We start from the raw sequence: 18,893 nt of genomic DNA on the forward strand, positions 1-18,893 counted from the left end.
TATTTTCACAGTGTTGATGATAAAAATGATAAATGTTAAATACTTCATCCACCTAAATTGTATTTAAGTGGACTTATAATATTACTCCATTTCTACATTTAGGCCTACACATTTTCGTCAATATTGAGCAGAACCGCAGAACATATTCTAAAAACTACCATTTTTTTTAGTTTTGACAAATTATGTAACATTTGTTATATACCACAGTGTTGCAATCAAACGTGGATTTTATTTTTTTCTCATTTTAGTTCACATTTATTTTCCTGTATATAATCAGATTTTTATGGGGGGATATGACTGGTTACACCAACTGACATTGGGTTCGATGACGCCATTGACGCAGTTATGCATGAAATAGTAACTGATTCAAGGAACAAAACTTTTTTTTATTGTAGAATGTAGACTGACTGTGTCTTTATATTTACCCGAGAAATAGAGGATGTGAAAAAGTCTAAATGACCAGAATAAAGTTGAAATATCATGTCAAGAAAAAAGTCTTAATGACAAGAATAAAGTTAACTAAAGATATTTGCAGATTCGTTGGTCCCATGTCAATAAAGCAGGTAGACTGCAAGCTGAAACCTGATTTTCATCAAAAAAGAGAGATAACCACAATATTTAGAGGTGTAGTAGTACTAAAATCCCCCTACACATAAATGAGAAATTCTTGGTAGTAGCTACTACAATTATTTTATTGGGAAACTCTGCTTTTATGTGATTTTTTTTTTTTACATAAAAGCAGAGTTTCCCAATATAATAATTATAGATTAATGTGATTTTTTTAGACATATATTAGACGTGTTGAAGCAAATGTCTACTTTACTGAACTCCACAAGTTGACTTTATTCTCAATATTGTATTTCAACTTTATTCTCATAATTTCGATTTAATTCTCTTCCGTAGAGAAATGACAGGGCGACAGAAGACTGAAAATCACACAATTGAGACAATAATGCAGTAAAACACTAAATACAGCATATAAAGTCTATCGTATCGCGTAACAGTTAACTGTCCTCAAACTGCCCTTACAGATATTTACAGTATTAGTATTAGTAGTCGCTCCACCTATCCATTTTGTTTGCTTCTCAACCGGTGTAGCATACCTGTCGTTGCCTCCACCCACCATGACGCACCTGAACTGAAGGAGGAAACAGGCACAAAGCTTGCATTGATAATAGTCGACATTACGGAAGGTTAATTGGGATATAATCGTATAATCGCTACTTTAAGCAGGATCATGGTCAGGAAACACACTTTATTCGCTGTTTTATTGCTGTGTTACGTTTCTGGGATTGGCAGCAAAGGTGAGACGCGGATGATGTTGTGTAGTATTTCGATTGAGCAGGAAAATACGGACGATTTGGGATTTTTTTGTCTTAGAATTCACAACAACTCTGCTTGTTGTCTGTGGAACTGTGTTTCTGTTTAAAAGCACTTAAAGGGTCATAAGAATACAGTAACTCCTTAGAAATATGTCTCAATAATTCTCAGTTAATTTTGCATTTTTGTATGGGGTTGAATTATTTGTGATTGCTCTGTGTCCTGATAATAAATACCATTAGTTAACCACAGATAAAACTCCCCAATATTTAATGTTTTCCTGTGTATTCACTTTTTCATCCAGAAATTATAGATGGGTTTACATCAAAACTCTCCAAGTACTCCATTGTAAATCCTCAGTTAGTCCACAGATGGACAAGGAGCATCAACAAACCACCACAGTCACAAGAGGTAGATAACAGTCCTGATTAAATCTTTTTTAATGTATATTTAAATATGACAGCATCAAGAAAGCTTTCCTTTTTTTTGCTTTCCAACCATTCCAGAAATATGTGGAGGAGACAGTATCATATGCGATCACCATAAACAACAGAAAACACCTCCTTCATCTAAAAAAGAACAGGTATGCACAGAATTATGAAATCCCTTTTTTATTGTAAGTCTTAGTTAGTGCTTCAACTGAAATACCCCATGTGTTTTCTCCTTCTTGTCAGAGACTTTTTACACCCAAACTTTGTACAGTATTCATATGATGCCACTGGTAACCATGAGTCATCATATCCAGAACAGCACGTGAGTTGGCACTTGATAATTTTTGGGGCCTGTTCCAAAAAGTGGGTTTACCTAATAAACCTGGCATATTTGGGTTTGGCTTTTTGATTTTGGTTCTATAAAGCAAATCAATAAGTTATTGTGGCAAAATTTACACCTTGAAACTATACTGAGTTTGCTTTATAAACAGAATCAACAGAAAACGAGTCAGACAAGCTTGGCTTATTTGGTAAACTCACTTCATGGAACTGGCCCCAGGTTTGTTATAGGTTAGCTTGAACTTCACCTCTTAAACCAAATCTTCCTTTTCCTTTCCTAGGTGCATTGTTATTACCATGGAGAGGTGGAGGGACATGAGGATTCAGTGGTAGTGCTCAGCACATGCTCTGGCCTCAGGTATGAACATTTCTCTTGCTGTTGCTAGTTTCTTCTTCAAATTAGTTCTGGGATCTGATTCAATATTGAAATGTATTGACTCATGATAATAATGTTTACATGATAATGTTTTTATTGTTTTCCAAATTAATGAGCCAGAGCAGCATATGCCCTTTTATTGAAGTTCTGAACTTAAATAAGTTGTCAAATTTGTTCACTTATAATGCGGAAGTGTATTGGGTTTATTGGTTCAAGGGTTTTATTAGTCAAACATTACAGAATAGATACATGCACCTCTGTTACTCAGTAATTAAGGGCTATGAGGTAATTTGGCAATGTGCAATTATAGTGCTACACCCAGGCTTTGGCACAGTTCATCTATTGTTGTATCTGCAATGCTCTACTTCTCTGTAGGGGTGTGATCCTTCTTGGAAATGAGACCCTTGGCCTTGAGCCTGTGCCACAGTCTGCCACCAACGAACATCTTCTGTACCAGCTGAAGGACGTCCAGTCTGGGCCCAGCACTTGTGGGGTGGTCAGTGAGGCTGCATCAACCCAAAGCCATGAACCCTTTGAGGCTGGCCAATCACTGACTTCACTGCTGCGGGTTAGGATGCCCACCACCTTCTCCTGAACTTGTGTTTGTAGTGTGAGCATGTTTTGAAATGGAAAGTGGTTCTAAATGACTGCTTTTTTCCTTCTGCACTGTTTGTTGTTTAAACAGAGGAAGCGCAATTTACCTCAAACCAGTTATGTGGAGCTGGCGCTTGTTGTCGATAACCTCCGGGTGAGTGAATATATCTGTTTATGGATTCTGTATATGGTATGTATTGGCTCCAATGGGTTTGCTTTTTTAGAATTTACTTTCAGCCTTGTAACTTTTAGTTAATGTCCTTTTCCATTTAAATGTTAAAATATAATGCCAAACCCATTGATTCATAACTGTTAAGGAAATCATCTTTTGTAATTGTATTTACAGTACAATTTTAAGGAACAAAATGAGACAGCGGTACGAGAAGAAATGGTGGAAATGGCTAATCTACTGGACGGGGTAAGATTTCTAGGATGCTTGTGTCTAATTTGAATATTGTTTTGTGTCGTGGATTGCCTTAGAACCTTCTGCTTTTATTATCTGTTGTATTCTAGTATTACAAGCAGCTGAATATCCGTGTGGTGCTGGTGGCCCTGACGGTTTTTAAGGATAGTAATCCCTTTGATGTGGAAGGCTCAGCAGGACAGGTGCTAGGGCGGTTTGTCAAGTGGCGGAAGAGTACTCTGTTGCCAAAGATCAGGCATGACGTCGGCCAACTCATTGTGTAAGTAATGTGTGCTCTTTGCCTTTTCTTAATGATGACATTGGCTTACATTGATGTCCACATAGTCTGTATTGTTCTGAAATGCAGAGTTAGATTTGTGACTAATCTCTTGGTAAACTTGTTTCCCAGCGGTCGGCCCAAATCGTACGATGGAGGTGTATTGGGTATGGCCTTTGTGGGCACAGTCTGCTCTGTAGCATCCTCTGGAGGAATCAACGTGGTTAGTTTAACTCTTTGAACCTTTTTAACTTCTATCAACCAGCTGACATCTTTGGCAGCAGGAGCTTTTTAGCAGAATCTGACACTGTCTGCATTATTAATGGCTGCCGAACTAAGTAGTCAAACAGGTTAGACTTGAACACAGTCTTAAATTCCTCAAGGTGTTTTTAATATCCTTTAAAGTTACAATGAAAAAACTAATGACTTTTTAAAGATAGGTTAATTGTACCATATGCTAGTTTGAGAATTTCTATACAAAGCAATTGCACAATTCAACCAAATAATAGAATTGAACATTTTTGCTCTTTTTTGCTCTTTTCCCTTCTAATAAAAGCAGTTTCTTTACGCAACCATCTGACTTATATCCATTTGGTTTACACTTACACTGCAAACGTCCTTTAATGTCAGATCTGTTAACCCTATATATTAAATCAGTAGATAAATAAAATGAGTCAAGATGTGACTTAAAAATAATTTTGTTTTAGGGAAAGTTTAGCCAAAGCTCTATTTTTAAATATTTATTATATTGATGAATAATTTATCACTGATTTTAATCTGTGTTCACAGTTTAGTAAAAACAACCTAGTTTATGTCTCCACTGTGGTGGCCCATGAGATGGGCCATAACCTGGGCATGAATCACGACAATGGGCGCTGCACCTGCAATGGAAAAAGCTGCATCATGGCAGCCTCTGTAAGGTAACCCATCTTTTAATTCAATTATGATTATATTATACTGTATATATTAATTTTTGCCCTTTACAACAGCCTTGGTGTCTTACACAGGTTGTTTTTTACCAGCTGCTGCAGCATGTGGCTGGTATTGTTTTCACCTTGTGAGTCTGTGTTATCATGGCAAAATATATCATGGCCTTGAGAAACAAGCTGTAGTGGGAATTACTACAGAATTAGTACTTTGCCACGTGTTTATTTATCTGTCTGTGGACAGATTTTGTCAAAATGATAGTGCAGTATGCTTCCGTATGATGTTGATATATTGTACTGAAAACCACAGTTGCATACACACTCAGTCCATTAATCAAGGGATAAAACTTGTCATTCAGGATTTAACACTGTGGCCTAATGATTGTCATATGCACAAATGGTGCTGATATTGTTTGGTAGGCAGCTCTAGATGTCCACGAAAGCTGTTTTTTTTTATCATCTTTTGGGTTTTTGTTGACCCCATACTTAAGTTATATAATCCTTTATTTTTTCATGCTTTTTGAATAGGCTCTTAAAATGCTACATGCCATAGAAAGAACTACTAATCCATAAAAAAAAATGTTATCTGCTCTATGGTCAAAGGTTGTTTTGTAATGTGAGTCCTGTCCAAGTGGATATTTCCATTAATGGTTTTTCCTGCTACCCCGTAGTGGTTCCACCGATTTTAGCCGCTGCAGTGGAGAAGACTTTGAGAAGCTGGTTCTTCGTGGGGGAGGCATGTGTCTGAAAAACCCGCCAGACCCATCAGACGTGGTTGGTGTTGCTGAGTGTGGCAATGGCCGGCTGGACAAAGGAGAGCAGTGTGACTGTGGCAAACCAGAGGTAGAATACTGTCAATAACACAATCAGACTAGGAGGCCAGCATCCTCCCCATAAATCAAAAATAACTATTTGGTGTTTGCTTGCAGCTTTACAGGAAAGAGTGCATGCATGTCACATTACAATTATTCATCATTATTCATCTCATTCATCTGAGAACAAAAAGTATCTAGTGGAGTAAAATTCTCATACGTAATTTGATGCTGAACATTTTTCTTTGTAGGAATGCAACAATAAATGCTGTGATTCTGCAACTTGCAAATTTACACGTGGGGCCACCTGTGCTCAGGGGGACTGCTGCGACAACTGTCAGGTCAGCATTTTGTTGGACTTAAGGCCAGAGTCAAGTAGCTTATGATTTCACTCAATAGAGGCAGTAAATTGTACTTGTTGGTCTTCTTATAATCTTCTCTGTAATTGTTTTTTGTTTTAGCTCAAAGTTTCTGGAACACCATGCAGGAACTCTGCAAACACCTGTGATCTTTCTGAATACTGTGATGGTAAGACTGCATTCTGTCCCGAGGACTTCTATATTATGGACGGCCTGCCCTGCCAAGACCGTCAAGAGGCTGCGTACTGCTATGAGGGACGATGCCAGTCATATGATTTTCAGTGCAAACATCTCTTTGCACCAGGTAGTGCTTCATACAAAGACTTTTGCAGCTAATTAAACCATGAGTTTGTGACATTTTGCCCCTAATTTTCAAACAGTTTGTGTGAAACACTAACTATGGATAATAAGATATTAAATCACTTCACTGAATTCATTAATGTGTTATCTTGGATATATGTCTTTTTGTGCAGATCCAGCAACAAAGGCAGCAGATCTTTGTTTCAGGAATGCAAATACTAGGGGAGACAAATTTGGAAACTGCGGAGTCGACAGTAAACAAAACGCCCTCAAATGTTCTGTAGCGTAAGAACTCAGTTTTATATATACTGGTGGTGATAGATTCGCTTCAATTATTTAAGGTATGAGCAATTGTGGCACCTGACTGTGTTCCCTTGAACCTGCACTGCAGAAATTCCATGTGTGGAAAGTTGCAATGTGCCAACGTGGACAGCAACAACCCTCCTCCTGGTGCCCAAGTCAGTGTCGAGGATGTTCAAGGGTCAAAGTGCATAAATGCACATTTCAACCTTGGTTCGGATGTGCTAGATCCCGCCTACGTCAACCCTGGCAGCCCTTGTGACAAAGGAAAAGTAAGCAGACAAACTATTTTAAGAAGAGTACGTGCCATAGAGAAGGAATGTAACCTGGAACAACAAACAATCACACTTGTTCCAGGAAAGTACTGTCATTGTGAAAGTGGAAATAATGATGCCTAATGGCTAGAGCTGGGTTTTGTTTAAAATATGCAATACCAGTAACAACACCGGTTCCTGAACGATACTTTTTTTACCAAATTCATGTTATTATTTTAACCAAGGTCCGTAGGTGTTAAAGTTTGCTATTGAATCACAAAACATTTTTCTCTCTTTAATGACTCATTTCGATTGCATCAATAAGTTATATATTTAATAAAATATATATAAGAATTTAAGTTATTATTATTAAGTTATTATTATAATTCTTCCCTCTCAGACCTGCCTGGAATTCCAGTGTGTGAATGCCTCTGCTCTGTTGCCTCTGCTCTTGGACTGTGATGCCCAAACCACCTGCAACAGCAGAGGGGTGAGTCGGCATTTATTTAGACTTTCTCACTCAGTTAACAACAACAAATAATGACAAGTCTGACTTTACTGTTAAATTGTTTCCTTCAGGTATGTAATGACCAAGGACACTGCCACTGTAAAGACGGATGGGCACCACCTAACTGTGACAAGTCTGGGCGAGGTGGCAGCGTAGACAGTGGTCCTGCTCAGATAGGTGAGTGATTACTTTTATTAATTTACTTTTCAAGAAAAAGCACACGGAAAGTCAAAGGCACTCTACTACAGTTCACATGATGCCACCAGCTTTACAAGGGCCAATGTATGGAAATAAGGTTCTCAAAATGCACCACTAAATACACTGTAATTGAATGCAGTCGTCCTTGTTAGGCTTCATATTACTCATATATTATTCATACTGTCTTCTGCTGGCATGGCTGGAGGCAGTGTTTCCTTTTATCTGTTGTTGTAGAGCCCACATGTAAATGTGTTTTGGCCTTTGATTGTTTGAATTATATAAAAAATTCCCTCAACTGTGCGTCATCAGACACAGTGTGTTCATTCACTGTTAAATATCACCATAAATACACCAATCATCAACAACGTATATATTGTTTATTTTGTCACTATTTGTATAAATGTACATTAGTTTTCTTGTTTATTTGTGCACTTTTACTTTAAGTAATTGCTCCATTTATTCTGTGCGTAACTGTTTGTCTTTTTGTCTATTCAAGTACCTTTGAGACCATTGTAAAACCCAATCATCATCTCCTCAGGCTTTAATGCCTCTCATGATGAACTTGTGTTGTCAGATATCACCCTGGACGGCTGCTGTGTCTTGACTTAACTTTGCTCTTTTTCTTGTTTTTATTTTGTTTCATTTGTTACTTATTTTTGATTAACCCTATAATGCAATATTATAGAGATACACTTTTGCACATCAGACCATTGGTGTACAGCACTTTCATCAAGTTCAACAAACAATGAGGAATGTCAATTCCTGGGATTACCTGTTGCCATATCTGGAAAATGGAGGAGACAAAGGAAAAGAGGGGCGTGGGCCTGGGGGCTTTGTGAGGCTGAGGAAACAGGAAGATTACTCTGCAGAGGAAGATGGTTTGCACACTTTGTTGAACTCCTGGCTGAAGATGTACAAAAGGATAAGACCCCCTGCCTGCTGGTTATATCGATGGCAGATGTGTGGAAATATTTCACGAGGATTAACCCACGAAGGGAATCTGGACCTGATGGCATTATCAGTCAAAATAATCTCAATTAGATATTTTTTCTGAATCGTGCAGCCCTAGACTATGGGTAAGCATTCTAAACTATTGTGCACTCAAAGCTCATGAATAAGTGTCCTGATGGGCAGGCCTCAGGTGGTGCAGATTTGGGTATGGGAATCACCACATCCTCCAACTTGACTTTCAACACCAGTGCCTCAGAAGGCTGCATGCTCAGCCCTCTCCTGCCCACGACTACATGGCCACTACCAACACCATTATTAAGTTTCTGATGACACGACCGCCAGTCTGTTTACCAACCCCATCGAGACAGCCTGCTAAGAGGAGGTCAGAGCCCTGACTTCTTGGCACAATCAACATCTCAAAGTCAGCAAAAACTAAGGAGCTGATTGTGGACTACAGGAAGCGACAGGTAGTGAGAACCTGACCTGGGTTTTACCGCACAGGCACAATAACGAAGACTGCAAGACCGCAGTCTCACTCTGCAGAAAGAAGGTGGTGAAAACTGCTCAATACATCACCAGAACGGAGCTACCATCCATGGAGTACCTCTACACCCAGCACAGTAGTAAGAATTGAAAAAACAGAATAATTACAGACCCAAAACACCTCAACCAAAAACTGTTCTACCTGCTGCCATCAGAAGGTCCTGCACCACCAGGCTCAGTTACAGCATCTTCCCTCAGGCCACAAATCTCTTATCACTTCGACTTAACCATTATATTTTCACTTTACATTTATATACTTTTACTCACTGTTTTAATTACACCTCTGTATATAAATATAGTTATACTCCAGATATGCATATACATGTACTACATTCATGTTTACACCCCTATTCTAAATATATTCAAAGTTGCACTGTTTTATGTCTTATATCTCATTTTTACTTGTGTGATTTTCTTTTTTTAAAATGCATATAAACACTGTTGGAGTGAGCCAGAGAGCAAAGATTGCTTTTGTCATTGTTGTGCGCTTGATAATAAATAACTTAGACTAGAAAGAACCAGATATTTTTGCTGCTATATTAACATTCTCTATATGGTAAAGTTGTCTTTTCTCCCCTCCGATCCAAAATCACTGATGTAATTGTAGGGAGTCTGCTAGAAATACATGTTGACTTATAAAACTTTTTTTTTTTTTTTACTGCAGATTACTCCCTCAGAAACGGCCTTTTGATCTTCTTCCTGTTGGTGGTTCCTCTTCTGGTCCTTGTCATTCTGGTGCTGCTCTTCTTCTTCAGGAGAGACTCTCTGGACCTGTGTCTAAAAAGACGCCGCCACAAGTAAAAAAAAATTACAACACATTTAAAATAAACTCATAGATCATTTAAAGGTTGCAGTGCAATGTTCTGCATTTTATTGCAAATATTATTTCTTCTCATAAGTGTTTTGCTTTCCCAGGTCAGACAATGCTCGCAATGGAAATACAAATGGGCAGTCAAACAGCAGTGTTCCAACAACTTCCTCAACCCAGCCTCCAGCGCAGGCAACTTCTGATGTGGTGAATATTATTTGTTTTTCTTCTAATAGTCACTGCAGGGAAATCAGCTCAATTGAAATAAATGTTTCCACACCATGAAAATTGTCACAAGACAATCAAAAGGTACATTTTGTTTTCAGCACTACAGATTTTAAGTTGTTTCTTCTTCTAATTCCAGTCTGGATATCCAGCAGCCACCTCAATTCCAATTTCTGGGTATGTACTTTGTCATTAAATTAATCCATATTGCCCTCTCACACAAGTGGAAATTGAAGTTTTCAATGCACAAGCTAACCTGTTAGACCAGTTTAACGGCATGCACTCAACCTCTCAGTTTCAGGTATGGAGAACTGGATTACTGGAATGCTGAAGCAGGCACTGCCCATGCACAACCAGAAGCCCCTCAACAAGGCCCCGGAGTGCCCAAACCAATCCCACCCAAGCAGACATAGAGTTGATTCTCTTTTTATATCAAGTATTTTCATTTGTTTTGTGTATGCATGGAGTTTACTACAGATCAACACCGTATAATATAATATATGGGAACAGTTTCAAAACACTGTGACAACTTTAACTTGTTTCTAGCCCCTTATTTTTATTTTTTAAGGTTGACTGTAGTAATGTGGTGGTGGATGAGGCTGTTAGACATGTAAATATTTATTGAAAGATGTTTGTTTTATTGGTTTCCTGTGTGTCACTCATTGGAAATACATGCACATAAAATATATTTTTTAAGTATAATCAAATGTTTTGTATTATAATGTATTAAAATATCGATTTATATTGATGAATGTTCATTGTAATAAAGAAATGTATCAAGCAATAGGTTTTCATGCTCTTATTGTAAGCAAATGTGGGGGCAAGTCATTGTTTTGCAAGTATCTGTACTCAAGTCAAGACAGGCAAGTCCTGAGTCCTGTTCCTAGTCTTAAATTATTAGGGACTGAGCACTAACGGTGCGAGGACCCTATTGAAATTGGTCCGTTTCTTATCATTCTTTGGAATATACATAAATCTCCGATGAAATTTACATATTCTAGTGGTCGCGGGAATGGGCGTGGCAAAATGACTCAACAGCGCCCCCTTGAAAGTCAAGAAAATTCAGCCCCTCGCACAGGAATGTCATATCGGCATGAAATTTGGTACATACATGTATCATGGCAAGACGCACCAAAAAGTCTCAAGAACCCATACCCTAAAACGTACAGGAAGTCGGCCATCTTGGATCGAAAATGGCGTTTCCTGCTGTTTTGGCCCATTTCCACCCTGCATACTTTAACAAACTCCTCCTACAGAATCAGCGGATGAAGAAGGCGGCACTTTCCTGGAAGAAATCTACCTTCATTATATAATAAATATTGTTAGTTTTGGAACTGGGTTTTTTTTTTCCAGGGGAAGAGACCTGGTTCAGACTTCATGACCTGTAACCAGTCTGTGTGTATCAGGGACAGCTAAAAAGTGAACCCAGAGCTCTGTAACTTCACATTTCTTGACGTATTGTAATAAACTTTTGTTAAACTGAGAGCTTGGATATCTGCTGCTCATCATTCCCCATCAATGACTGCGCAGAAATAATTGGTGAGGATTTTTTGTTGTTGGAATCAGATTATTCAATTTTCAGGGTTTCCTCATGCAATTTTTCTAACACTTGGTACAATTATTGTCAATGTCCTCCTGAGGATAACCCTTTAAGGTTTTATTGATCGGGCCGAGGTGGCACTGTGGTGGCAGTCTAATTTCATATTTGGTACCGTGACCACACTATAACACTTAAGGCAATGAAATTCATAGGGGTGGTGTAGACTGGCCCCTGTAACGCACACACCCTGACGGCAGCATGCCCCGACACACGTGTACTGCGAGGGCCCGTTCAGTACTGCTTGCAGTCCTAGTTAAACTTGAATCCTTAACAAGTCATAATGTGCTATTCACCAAATGTAATACCATTTTAACAAAAAGGTAGAATGAAACAACATCTTTAAGGCAGTGGTTGTGCTTTTTGCATTGCACAGAGTTAATACAATTTTTTGTAAATGACCCTGAAGTGAAACTTTCTTTTCCTGTTTCTCCTTCATGTTTAAGTTTTGACATTTTAGACACATATCGGTGTTTAGCTGCTCTCCCTGAATAAATATTGAATGACTTTAATAACCGCCATTTATGCTCTGGTTTTATTGATAATGATTTTGGTTATTACCAAGAAAACCATGGAAAATGGCTAGATATCAGCTCTTAAATTAAACTCTTATGAGCTATTTTTGTTGTTATCATTATATTTGCCCAAACAAATGTACCTTTAGTTGTACCAGGCATTAAGATCAACAAGAAATTGGAGAAAACAATGGTGGTCTAATATATTTTTTCCCATGAGTGTATATGTTTGTTGTTCTCGCATCGCTTCGTGGGGATTTTATTTTGAAAGGATTTTTGGCCGGAAGTCACGTGTTTTCTTCATGTTTTGACGATGCATGATGCGGAAAACAGTTGTCAACTGCATCAACATGTAAAATGCCGAATTTTAAAGCAGCTCTCCGGTAGCACATGGCAGCAGAAGAAGCCGGAGGTGTCGGCCAGGCTTCGGCCTGTCTGTGTGTCCTCTGCGGGCTGCCTGCTGCTGGGAAGTCCACGCTGGCCCGTGAGGTCTTCCGTACCGCTGCACAGCACGGATGGAGAGCCGGTGTTGTGGTGTATGATGACCTGATCCCCGAGCATGCTTTTCAGACCAGAGTGGTGGAAGAAGGGGCCGATCTTCAAAAAATGGTAAACACAGTTTACCAATATTAGCCCGTATCTTGTAGCAAAGTCAAGCATAATCTGTATCCAAAAACTAGTAGTATATATCAATGTAAATTATTTAAGTGGACTTTCCCTATTATTGTAATCTTGAATTGCAAATATAATGTTAATAACATTGGGATGAAGAGTAACAACTGTTTGTTATTGTGGGAATAATTGATAAGCATTGCAGCAAAGTTCAGATTTTCAGATTCATTTTTGCAATTTTTGTACATTATATTCACCATCATGTGCACTATTATGTTTAACGTTATGGGCTATAGGATGTTCACTAGCGTGTGCAACATTGCATGTGCAATTTTGCTTCTTATGTGCAGTACATTTAAGATAAACTTGATATTTACACTCATATTTTTATATTCACATAACTGATTCCCTTATCTGATTATCTGTTGTTGGCACCACAATTTCCTTTGGGATAATAAAGTTCTATCTTATCTTAATATAATGCGATTATTTTATGTTTATGTAAAGAGGGAAAATGAATATTATTTCCATCATTGGACATGAGAGAGAAAAGTATTATTTAAAGTAAAAGTGCCACAAATCACAGGTTGCAGCTTTTCATGTGACTATTAGTTTTTATGATATTTAACAGAATATTTTTGGGTTTTAGTGATTTAAATGCATGCTTGAAATATGAAGTTGAATTTACAAGTTTTTACTAACTGGTTGACTTCTTTTTCTTCCCTTAAGCAAACTGAATGGAAGTCACACAGACAAGCAGTTTTGCGAAGCATTGAGCAGTTCTTGGAGAAACCTAAAGTTTTGGCGGAGCTTCCGAGCAGCTGTCAGATCAACAAGGCTGCATGGGAACGATGCATTCGAGCGCTACTGCAGCCTGAAGTTTTGGACCACTCACAGGCTGATCAGGCGCCTCTTCTCTTTCTACTGGATGACAACTTTTACTATCCAAGCATGAGATATGAGGTGTATCAACTTGCAAGAAAATGTAAGCACTCTAGTTCTCCATCTAAGGCCAAAAACTTGAATGTTCAACTAAGGACTTCAAGACTGCAAAAAAGTGATAGTTGTGGCGTTAATCAGTGTCCCTTTGGTTCAATTAATTTGTCAGTTTTCTTTTTAGGTTCTCTGGGTTTCTGCCAGGTGTATCTGCAGTGTGATTTGGAGTCCTGCATGAGCAGAAACCAGAGCAGGTCTGAACCCATTCCCACTGAGGTGATGTTGGAGATGGTGAAGCGTTTGGAGTCTCCAAATCCACAGAAGAACTCGTGGGAGACAAACAGCATTATGCTCAACGCCACAGATGATTTCACCAAATGTGACATGTAAGACAGCAGAATAATTAGTTATTAACACCCATTACTATTTATAGATGCATTTATGTGTTGCTACTGTCTTTTTCTCTTCCTGTCTGGCTTGACCTCAGCCAGAGGGTGATGGAGTTGATCTCATCTGCAGTGAGCAACCCGCTCAGCCCAGCTGAGGACAACACTGAACAAAAGGTGTGTCAACATGGCTCCCATCAACTCTATTAATAGTAGTAAATATGCAGCTGCAGAATGTATTTGTGACGTGGTGTCATACTGTGCAGGAGGCAGACCGCGTAAAATGTGCGACAAGTGTGGTTCACCAGACCGACCAGGCCTGTCGGCGCCATATATCTGAAGCCATGAAGACTGCCAGAGGTCAGTTGTGAGCTACAATAATGCAACAGATGTGACATTTTTACTCATTGTCATATGCTCAGCTTAATGATCATTTTGTCACCTTAACTTTAGACAATCAAGTACCCCCTGTGCAGATGAGGGCTTTGGCCGCCCAGTTGAATGAGTCCAAAGCAACATTTCTTCACAATCTGCGGAGACAGTTGCTCCAGGAAACATCTTTCATCCAAGAGGACATTGATGTGGAACGTGTGGTGAAAAGAGCAGTGGACATTTTTGATTGTGAGAAAAAGGAAATCCTGTCAAGAATCACGAATGAAAATAAATGACTTGAATCTTTTCTCTAAAGGCAGATTTAATCGCATTCAAAGTCACTGAAGAATGTGTGACTGACACTGTATTAAAAATAATAATGTAAATAAATTTTTTGCTGGTCATTGTGACATTAAGTGAAACAAAGAAAATGTATGTATCCCATTATTTTGTCTTGTAATTAAAATATTATTTTTTAAAGCCAAACTTTCCTCAAAACTTATTTAGAACACAAGATACAGTGATACACTCATGGTAATCTAAACAGTCTCTGCAATTATAGTGTCAGTATACAAATAATATAGAAAGAAAAACTAAAGAGATGAGCTCAGTGATCTAAAATTTTCACTTTCTGTCCATAATTAGATAATTACATACAAACTAGTTAATCAGTCTTTACTTGAGACCAAGATTTACACAAGTCAAAAGCTATTAAATAAAATAAAAAATAAAATTACTTCACATTACTTCTTCAGAGTTTAAAGTGTCTTCACATCTGCTACTATACACATACAAAGTGGCTACATTTTTTTAACAAAATTATACGTGACAATATAAAATTAAACTAATTTTACTGAGCCAGAAAACTTTGGTGTGTAATTACTATCATACAGATAGTGGGCAAATGACAGTATAACAGCCACACTTCACAGCTGCTGCATTAGCAAAGAAGGACAGTTGTAACAATGCCTTAACTAATACTGACTGTAAGAAAAAAACTTTCATTTTTATGTTTACTGCAGAGCTGTTGTATTGCAATATGGTTCTGATGTTTTGTTCACCCTTTGTATGTATCAATTTAAAAAAAAAGCTCAAATGGAAATGGAAAGCACCTGTAAATTAACAATAGTAAACGATTAAAAGAAAATAGTAAACTGTACATAACAAACGTATAAAATGTAAATAAGTCACGTTTAGATGCTGTGCAAGCAATATACTGAAACACAAAGATCTCTATTTGCCCCATTGTTGCTTGGAATCACTTTTTATGTTGTCCACGAGCAAAATGGCATGAAAAGTCGTATTTGTCCGTGCAAATGTAACCACAGACGTTGCACTGGAAAGGATGTTCGTAGCCATGGCAGCCCATGTGAATTGTGTAGATGATGTTGTCCAGAAAGTGAATATCACAGTGCTGGCATTTATGGAACTGCTGTTGGTCTGATGTGGTCAGGACAGGTGCAGGTGTGCTCGGCTGGCTGTTGCTAACACTCGCTGTGAGAGTATTAACGCTGTTCTCAAAGCCGAGGCCGGGAACAGGACTGCAGCTGCTGTGGCCTGAGGTGGGAGATTCATCTTTAGGTGGTGAAGTCTGCACTCCATTTGAACACAGTGCCATGTGTTCACTAGAGACCTGCTGTATGAGGATGGGCTTCTCGTCTTTTAAGGACTCCGTGTCTGGCGATCCCGGAGTCTGAGACTCAGGATGTAGGTCGGCTAACTGGCCAGCAAGAGTAGACAGCTGGTCCAGTGGGTTATTAAAAGTCAACCCATTAGCACCTCTGTTGCGGCTGTCGTTATCATCCAATTTGGGAAGGTTCTTATACTCGCTGCTATTCAAATGGTGGTGGAGTTTGTGAGACAGGTCACTGAGATAATCTGACTTTGGCATCACCATGGAGGGAGGGTTGAAGTTGATGAGGAGTCGCCTGCTGAAGCCCAGCGAGCCTGTCCTCTTCTGCAGGGAGCTCAACATTCTCTTGTTGGCGAAAGGAGAGCGGACGACCCTCGTGGGCAGGAGCTTGTGGCGACGGCGACGGTGGTGCGACAGGTTGCTGCGGTCGCTGCATCGGAAGGTGCAGAGGTCACACTTGTACGGTTTCTCTCCTGTGTGCGAGCGCATGTGGGCTTCCAAGTGGCGCTCGTAGGCTGAAGCAAACGGGCACAATTGACAGCGATGAGGCTTTTCCCCTAGTCGACAATAAGGAAAGGAAATAATTATTGCAGTTATAATATTGATATGACAAAGCATACCTAAATGTGAAAGAGTAAACAGCTATTAGGCAACAAGTACAATGTACAATGTGTGCTGCACAAGGCGTTATACAAAATAGGGCATGGTAATATAGACAAAAAAAACATCCTCAATCAGCTTAATGGATTTTTGTAAGTATATGCATATTCTGAATATGATGCCAAATAAATGGTTATAAAGTTGCGTCATTGCAAAATACAATGGAGACCACGGACTGTTGGGCAATTGAAGTAATATATAAAGCAAGAATGGGAAAGAATTTCACTTTCAAAACTTAAACAATTAGTGTCCTCAGTTCCTAAATGCTTACAAAGTGTTGTTAAAAGAAAAGGTGGTGTAACACAGTGGTATAAATGCCCCTGTCCCAACTTTTTTCAAATATGTTGCAGGTATTAAATCCAGAATGAGTGTATAATTACAATAAACAATAATGTTTGAACATGAAATATGTTGTCTTTGGATAGTTAATCGAATACATGTCAAAACGAATTTGCGAATGATCACACTCTTTGTTTCTTTTATGTTTAAGACAGTGTCGGATTGGGTTTGGTTTGTATTACACCTCTACTGTTCATCCTTTATTGTCTAATATGTATGTGGGGAAACTGGCATGTAGCTGATAGGGAATGGCAGTTGATTGGGATTGTTTCCAGTAAATGAAGTGCTTTTTATAAATGTTTCATTTGGCTGGGAATCACCTTCTATTCTCTGTCCCTATAGGATTACCTGCAGTGTTTAGGCATGGTGTTGCCCTAATGAGTGAATGATATGTCTGTGCAGTGTAAACCCTGACCTGTGTGGATGCGGATGTGCTCTATTAGCCGAGCCATGCCCTTGTTGGCATAGCTGCAGTAGCTGCACTTGTACTTTCCATCGCAGGTCCTCTCCAGGCCGTCCATCTGAACTTCTTGCCCATCCTCCATTGGCAGGCTCACCTCCACAGACGGAGGGTCCAGACCATTCTGCTCACTCCTGGGGGCAACTAAAACCAAACGCATAATGACTTTAAGATTAGCCTCTTTACTTATGAAAGATGTATAATTTATTGTACTGCAATCCCACCGGCTTGAAACGGCTCCCCTGACTCTTTCTCTCCACAAACAGAGCCTGAGATCATGTTGACATGCTGGGTTTGCTGTGTCAGGTATTCTTGGAATTCCTTCACAAAATCCACGGGCTCTGTCTTTATCTCTTCCATTTCCCCTTTTCTGTATTGAACCTGAAAAGATCCAGATGAGAAAAATTAGTTTAGTTTAGCTTTTTGAATTTCGAACATGTGCGAGTAATACAACAAAGTAAACTGAAAAACAAACAAATCCAATGAGAATAATCAAAACAACAATAGCAATAGTCAAAACAAAAGTAATAATGTGACACATGTCCGAAAAGGGGTAGGATGAAGCATATGCTTATTTAAACCGACCCCTTCTCCACTACTCAATTAACAATTTTCCCCCTAAACATACATATTTACATCATACATATTTACAAAAAAAAGAAAATAAATAGATTAGAAATTGATGGCTTAAAGCTGATAACCTACAGTCAGTTAGCTAACGTAGCCGCTTTAAAGTATGTTTATGGTCAGTTAGCTAGCTCATAGCTATGAACAACAATGCTAGCGTTGCCTAGCTAGTTCAACTCGTTCAGCAATTTTCACTTATATTAACAATGGTTATCTGACGCCAACCATTAAAGCAGTTCAAACCGTACCTTTCAACACCAAAGTAACATCGCTAAGCAAAGACAAGTGTGAAAATTAAGCCCTAGTGATAATGTATCGCTCTGGAATTGTTGCCAGGTTAACACTTCCGTTTCTGCTGTGTTCCGTGTCCCTTAAACGCAACTGCTGCCTTCTCAACTATTGGAAAAGAAAAATACATGAATCAATTTAGCACATACAAACGAGCATGGGTGTACAATGAAACGACTCTTTCTATGGCGTGGTTATTTTGGGTATATATCATATCCATACTTGTAAGTGGAAAGGCAGTGCTCCCTATTTTACTGTATTCATTTCAAATTTTGAAGACTACTTTATGTCGCTTAAATGTATGGCTAAATGAATTTTTAAAAAGCTGTTATTATTTTTTGACACTTCTACGACTCCCAACAACTTGAATTTATATTGTGCTTATTCAATAGTGTTATCATTAACGCTCATAGGTATCATAATCATAGGTATCGAGTATCATTTTTACGAGGGACAGTTGAAGGCGGCATCGCTCTGTCCTCTGTAAGCAAGGAGAGTAGCAGGAGGAAAAGACAGATATCAAACGGCGTCAGATGGAGATGGA

General features: G+C 38.8%; 3 protein-coding genes across 3 annotated transcripts; 2 read left to right on the plus strand and 1 right to left on the minus strand.

Moving 5' to 3' along the window:
* Nucleotides 1–1,145: 1,145 nt before the first annotated feature.
* On the plus strand, nt 1,146–10,680 carry zgc:174164 (uncharacterized protein LOC570656 homolog). The gene is made up of 22 exons (XM_059324832.1): nt 1,146–1,304; nt 1,625–1,731; nt 1,827–1,903; nt 1,995–2,073; nt 2,372–2,448; nt 2,842–3,034; nt 3,152–3,214; nt 3,407–3,478; nt 3,574–3,743; nt 3,873–3,963; nt 4,530–4,660; nt 5,338–5,509; nt 5,730–5,819; nt 5,940–6,141; nt 6,311–6,422; nt 6,529–6,709; nt 7,092–7,181; nt 7,271–7,376; nt 9,556–9,688; nt 9,807–9,906; nt 10,064–10,101; nt 10,220–10,680. The coding sequence occupies exons 1-22, from the start codon at nt 1,238–1,240 to the stop codon at nt 10,335–10,337; spliced, it is 2,469 nt and encodes an 822-aa protein (XP_059180815.1). The 5' UTR covers nt 1,146–1,237; the 3' UTR covers nt 10,338–10,680.
* Nucleotides 10,681–12,325: 1,645 nt separating this feature from the next.
* Nucleotides 12,326–14,800, plus strand: LOC131960108 (L-seryl-tRNA(Sec) kinase-like). The gene is made up of 6 exons (XM_059325338.1): nt 12,326–12,645; nt 13,378–13,633; nt 13,769–13,970; nt 14,072–14,147; nt 14,237–14,330; nt 14,424–14,800. The coding sequence occupies exons 1-6, from the start codon at nt 12,427–12,429 to the stop codon at nt 14,636–14,638; spliced, it is 1,062 nt and encodes a 353-aa protein (XP_059181321.1). The 5' UTR covers nt 12,326–12,426; the 3' UTR covers nt 14,639–14,800.
* On the minus strand, nt 14,782–18,420 carry LOC131960107 (zinc finger protein Pegasus-like). Its single transcript, XM_059325337.1, has 4 exons — nt 18,310–18,420; nt 17,659–17,815; nt 17,390–17,578; nt 14,782–16,532 (listed from the first exon to the last, which is right to left on the minus strand). The coding sequence occupies exons 2-4, from the start codon at nt 17,792–17,794 to the stop codon at nt 15,601–15,603; spliced, it is 1,257 nt and encodes a 418-aa protein (XP_059181320.1). The 5' UTR covers nt 17,795–17,815; nt 18,310–18,420; the 3' UTR covers nt 14,782–15,600.
* Nucleotides 18,421–18,893: the final 473 nt, after the last annotated feature.

Source organism: Centropristis striata, chromosome 21 (assembly GCF_030273125.1).
Source record: "Centropristis striata isolate RG_2023a ecotype Rhode Island chromosome 21, C.striata_1.0, whole genome shotgun sequence".
Lineage (NCBI taxonomy): Eukaryota > Metazoa > Chordata > Actinopteri > Perciformes > Serranidae > Centropristis > Centropristis striata.

What these genes read in the sequence shown, in the direction of transcription:
- LOC131960107 (XM_059325337.1), bottom strand. Translation starts at nt 17,794, where the DNA reads ATGGAAGAGATAAAGACAGAGCCCGTGGATTTTGTGAAGGAATTCCAA. An exon ending in AGGGGAGCCGTTTCAAGCCG is followed by an intron (nt 17,579 to 17,658) that starts GTGGGATTGCAG and finishes GTTTGGTTTTAG; the next exon opens with TTGCCCCCAGGAGTGAGCAG. An exon ending in GCACATCCGCATCCACACAG is followed by an intron (nt 16,533 to 17,389) that starts GTCAGGGTTTAC and finishes ATTGTCGACTAG; the next exon opens with GGGAAAAGCCTCATCGCTGT.
- zgc:174164 (XM_059324832.1), top strand. Translation starts at nt 1,238, where the DNA reads ATGGTCAGGAAACACACTTTATTCGCTGTTTTATTGCTGTGTTACGTT. An exon ending in AACCACCACAGTCACAAGAG is followed by an intron (nt 1,732 to 1,826) that starts GTAGATAACAGT and finishes CAACCATTCCAG; the next exon opens with AAATATGTGGAGGAGACAGT. An exon ending in GACGTCGGCCAACTCATTGT is followed by an intron (nt 3,744 to 3,872) that starts GTAAGTAATGTG and finishes CTTGTTTCCCAG; the next exon opens with CGGTCGGCCCAAATCGTACG.
- LOC131960108 (XM_059325338.1), top strand. Translation starts at nt 12,427, where the DNA reads ATGGCAGCAGAAGAAGCCGGAGGTGTCGGCCAGGCTTCGGCCTGTCTG. An exon ending in GTATCAACTTGCAAGAAAAT is followed by an intron (nt 13,634 to 13,768) that starts GTAAGCACTCTA and finishes TTTTCTTTTTAG; the next exon opens with GTTCTCTGGGTTTCTGCCAG. An exon ending in AGGACAACACTGAACAAAAG is followed by an intron (nt 14,148 to 14,236) that starts GTGTGTCAACAT and finishes CATACTGTGCAG; the next exon opens with GAGGCAGACCGCGTAAAATG.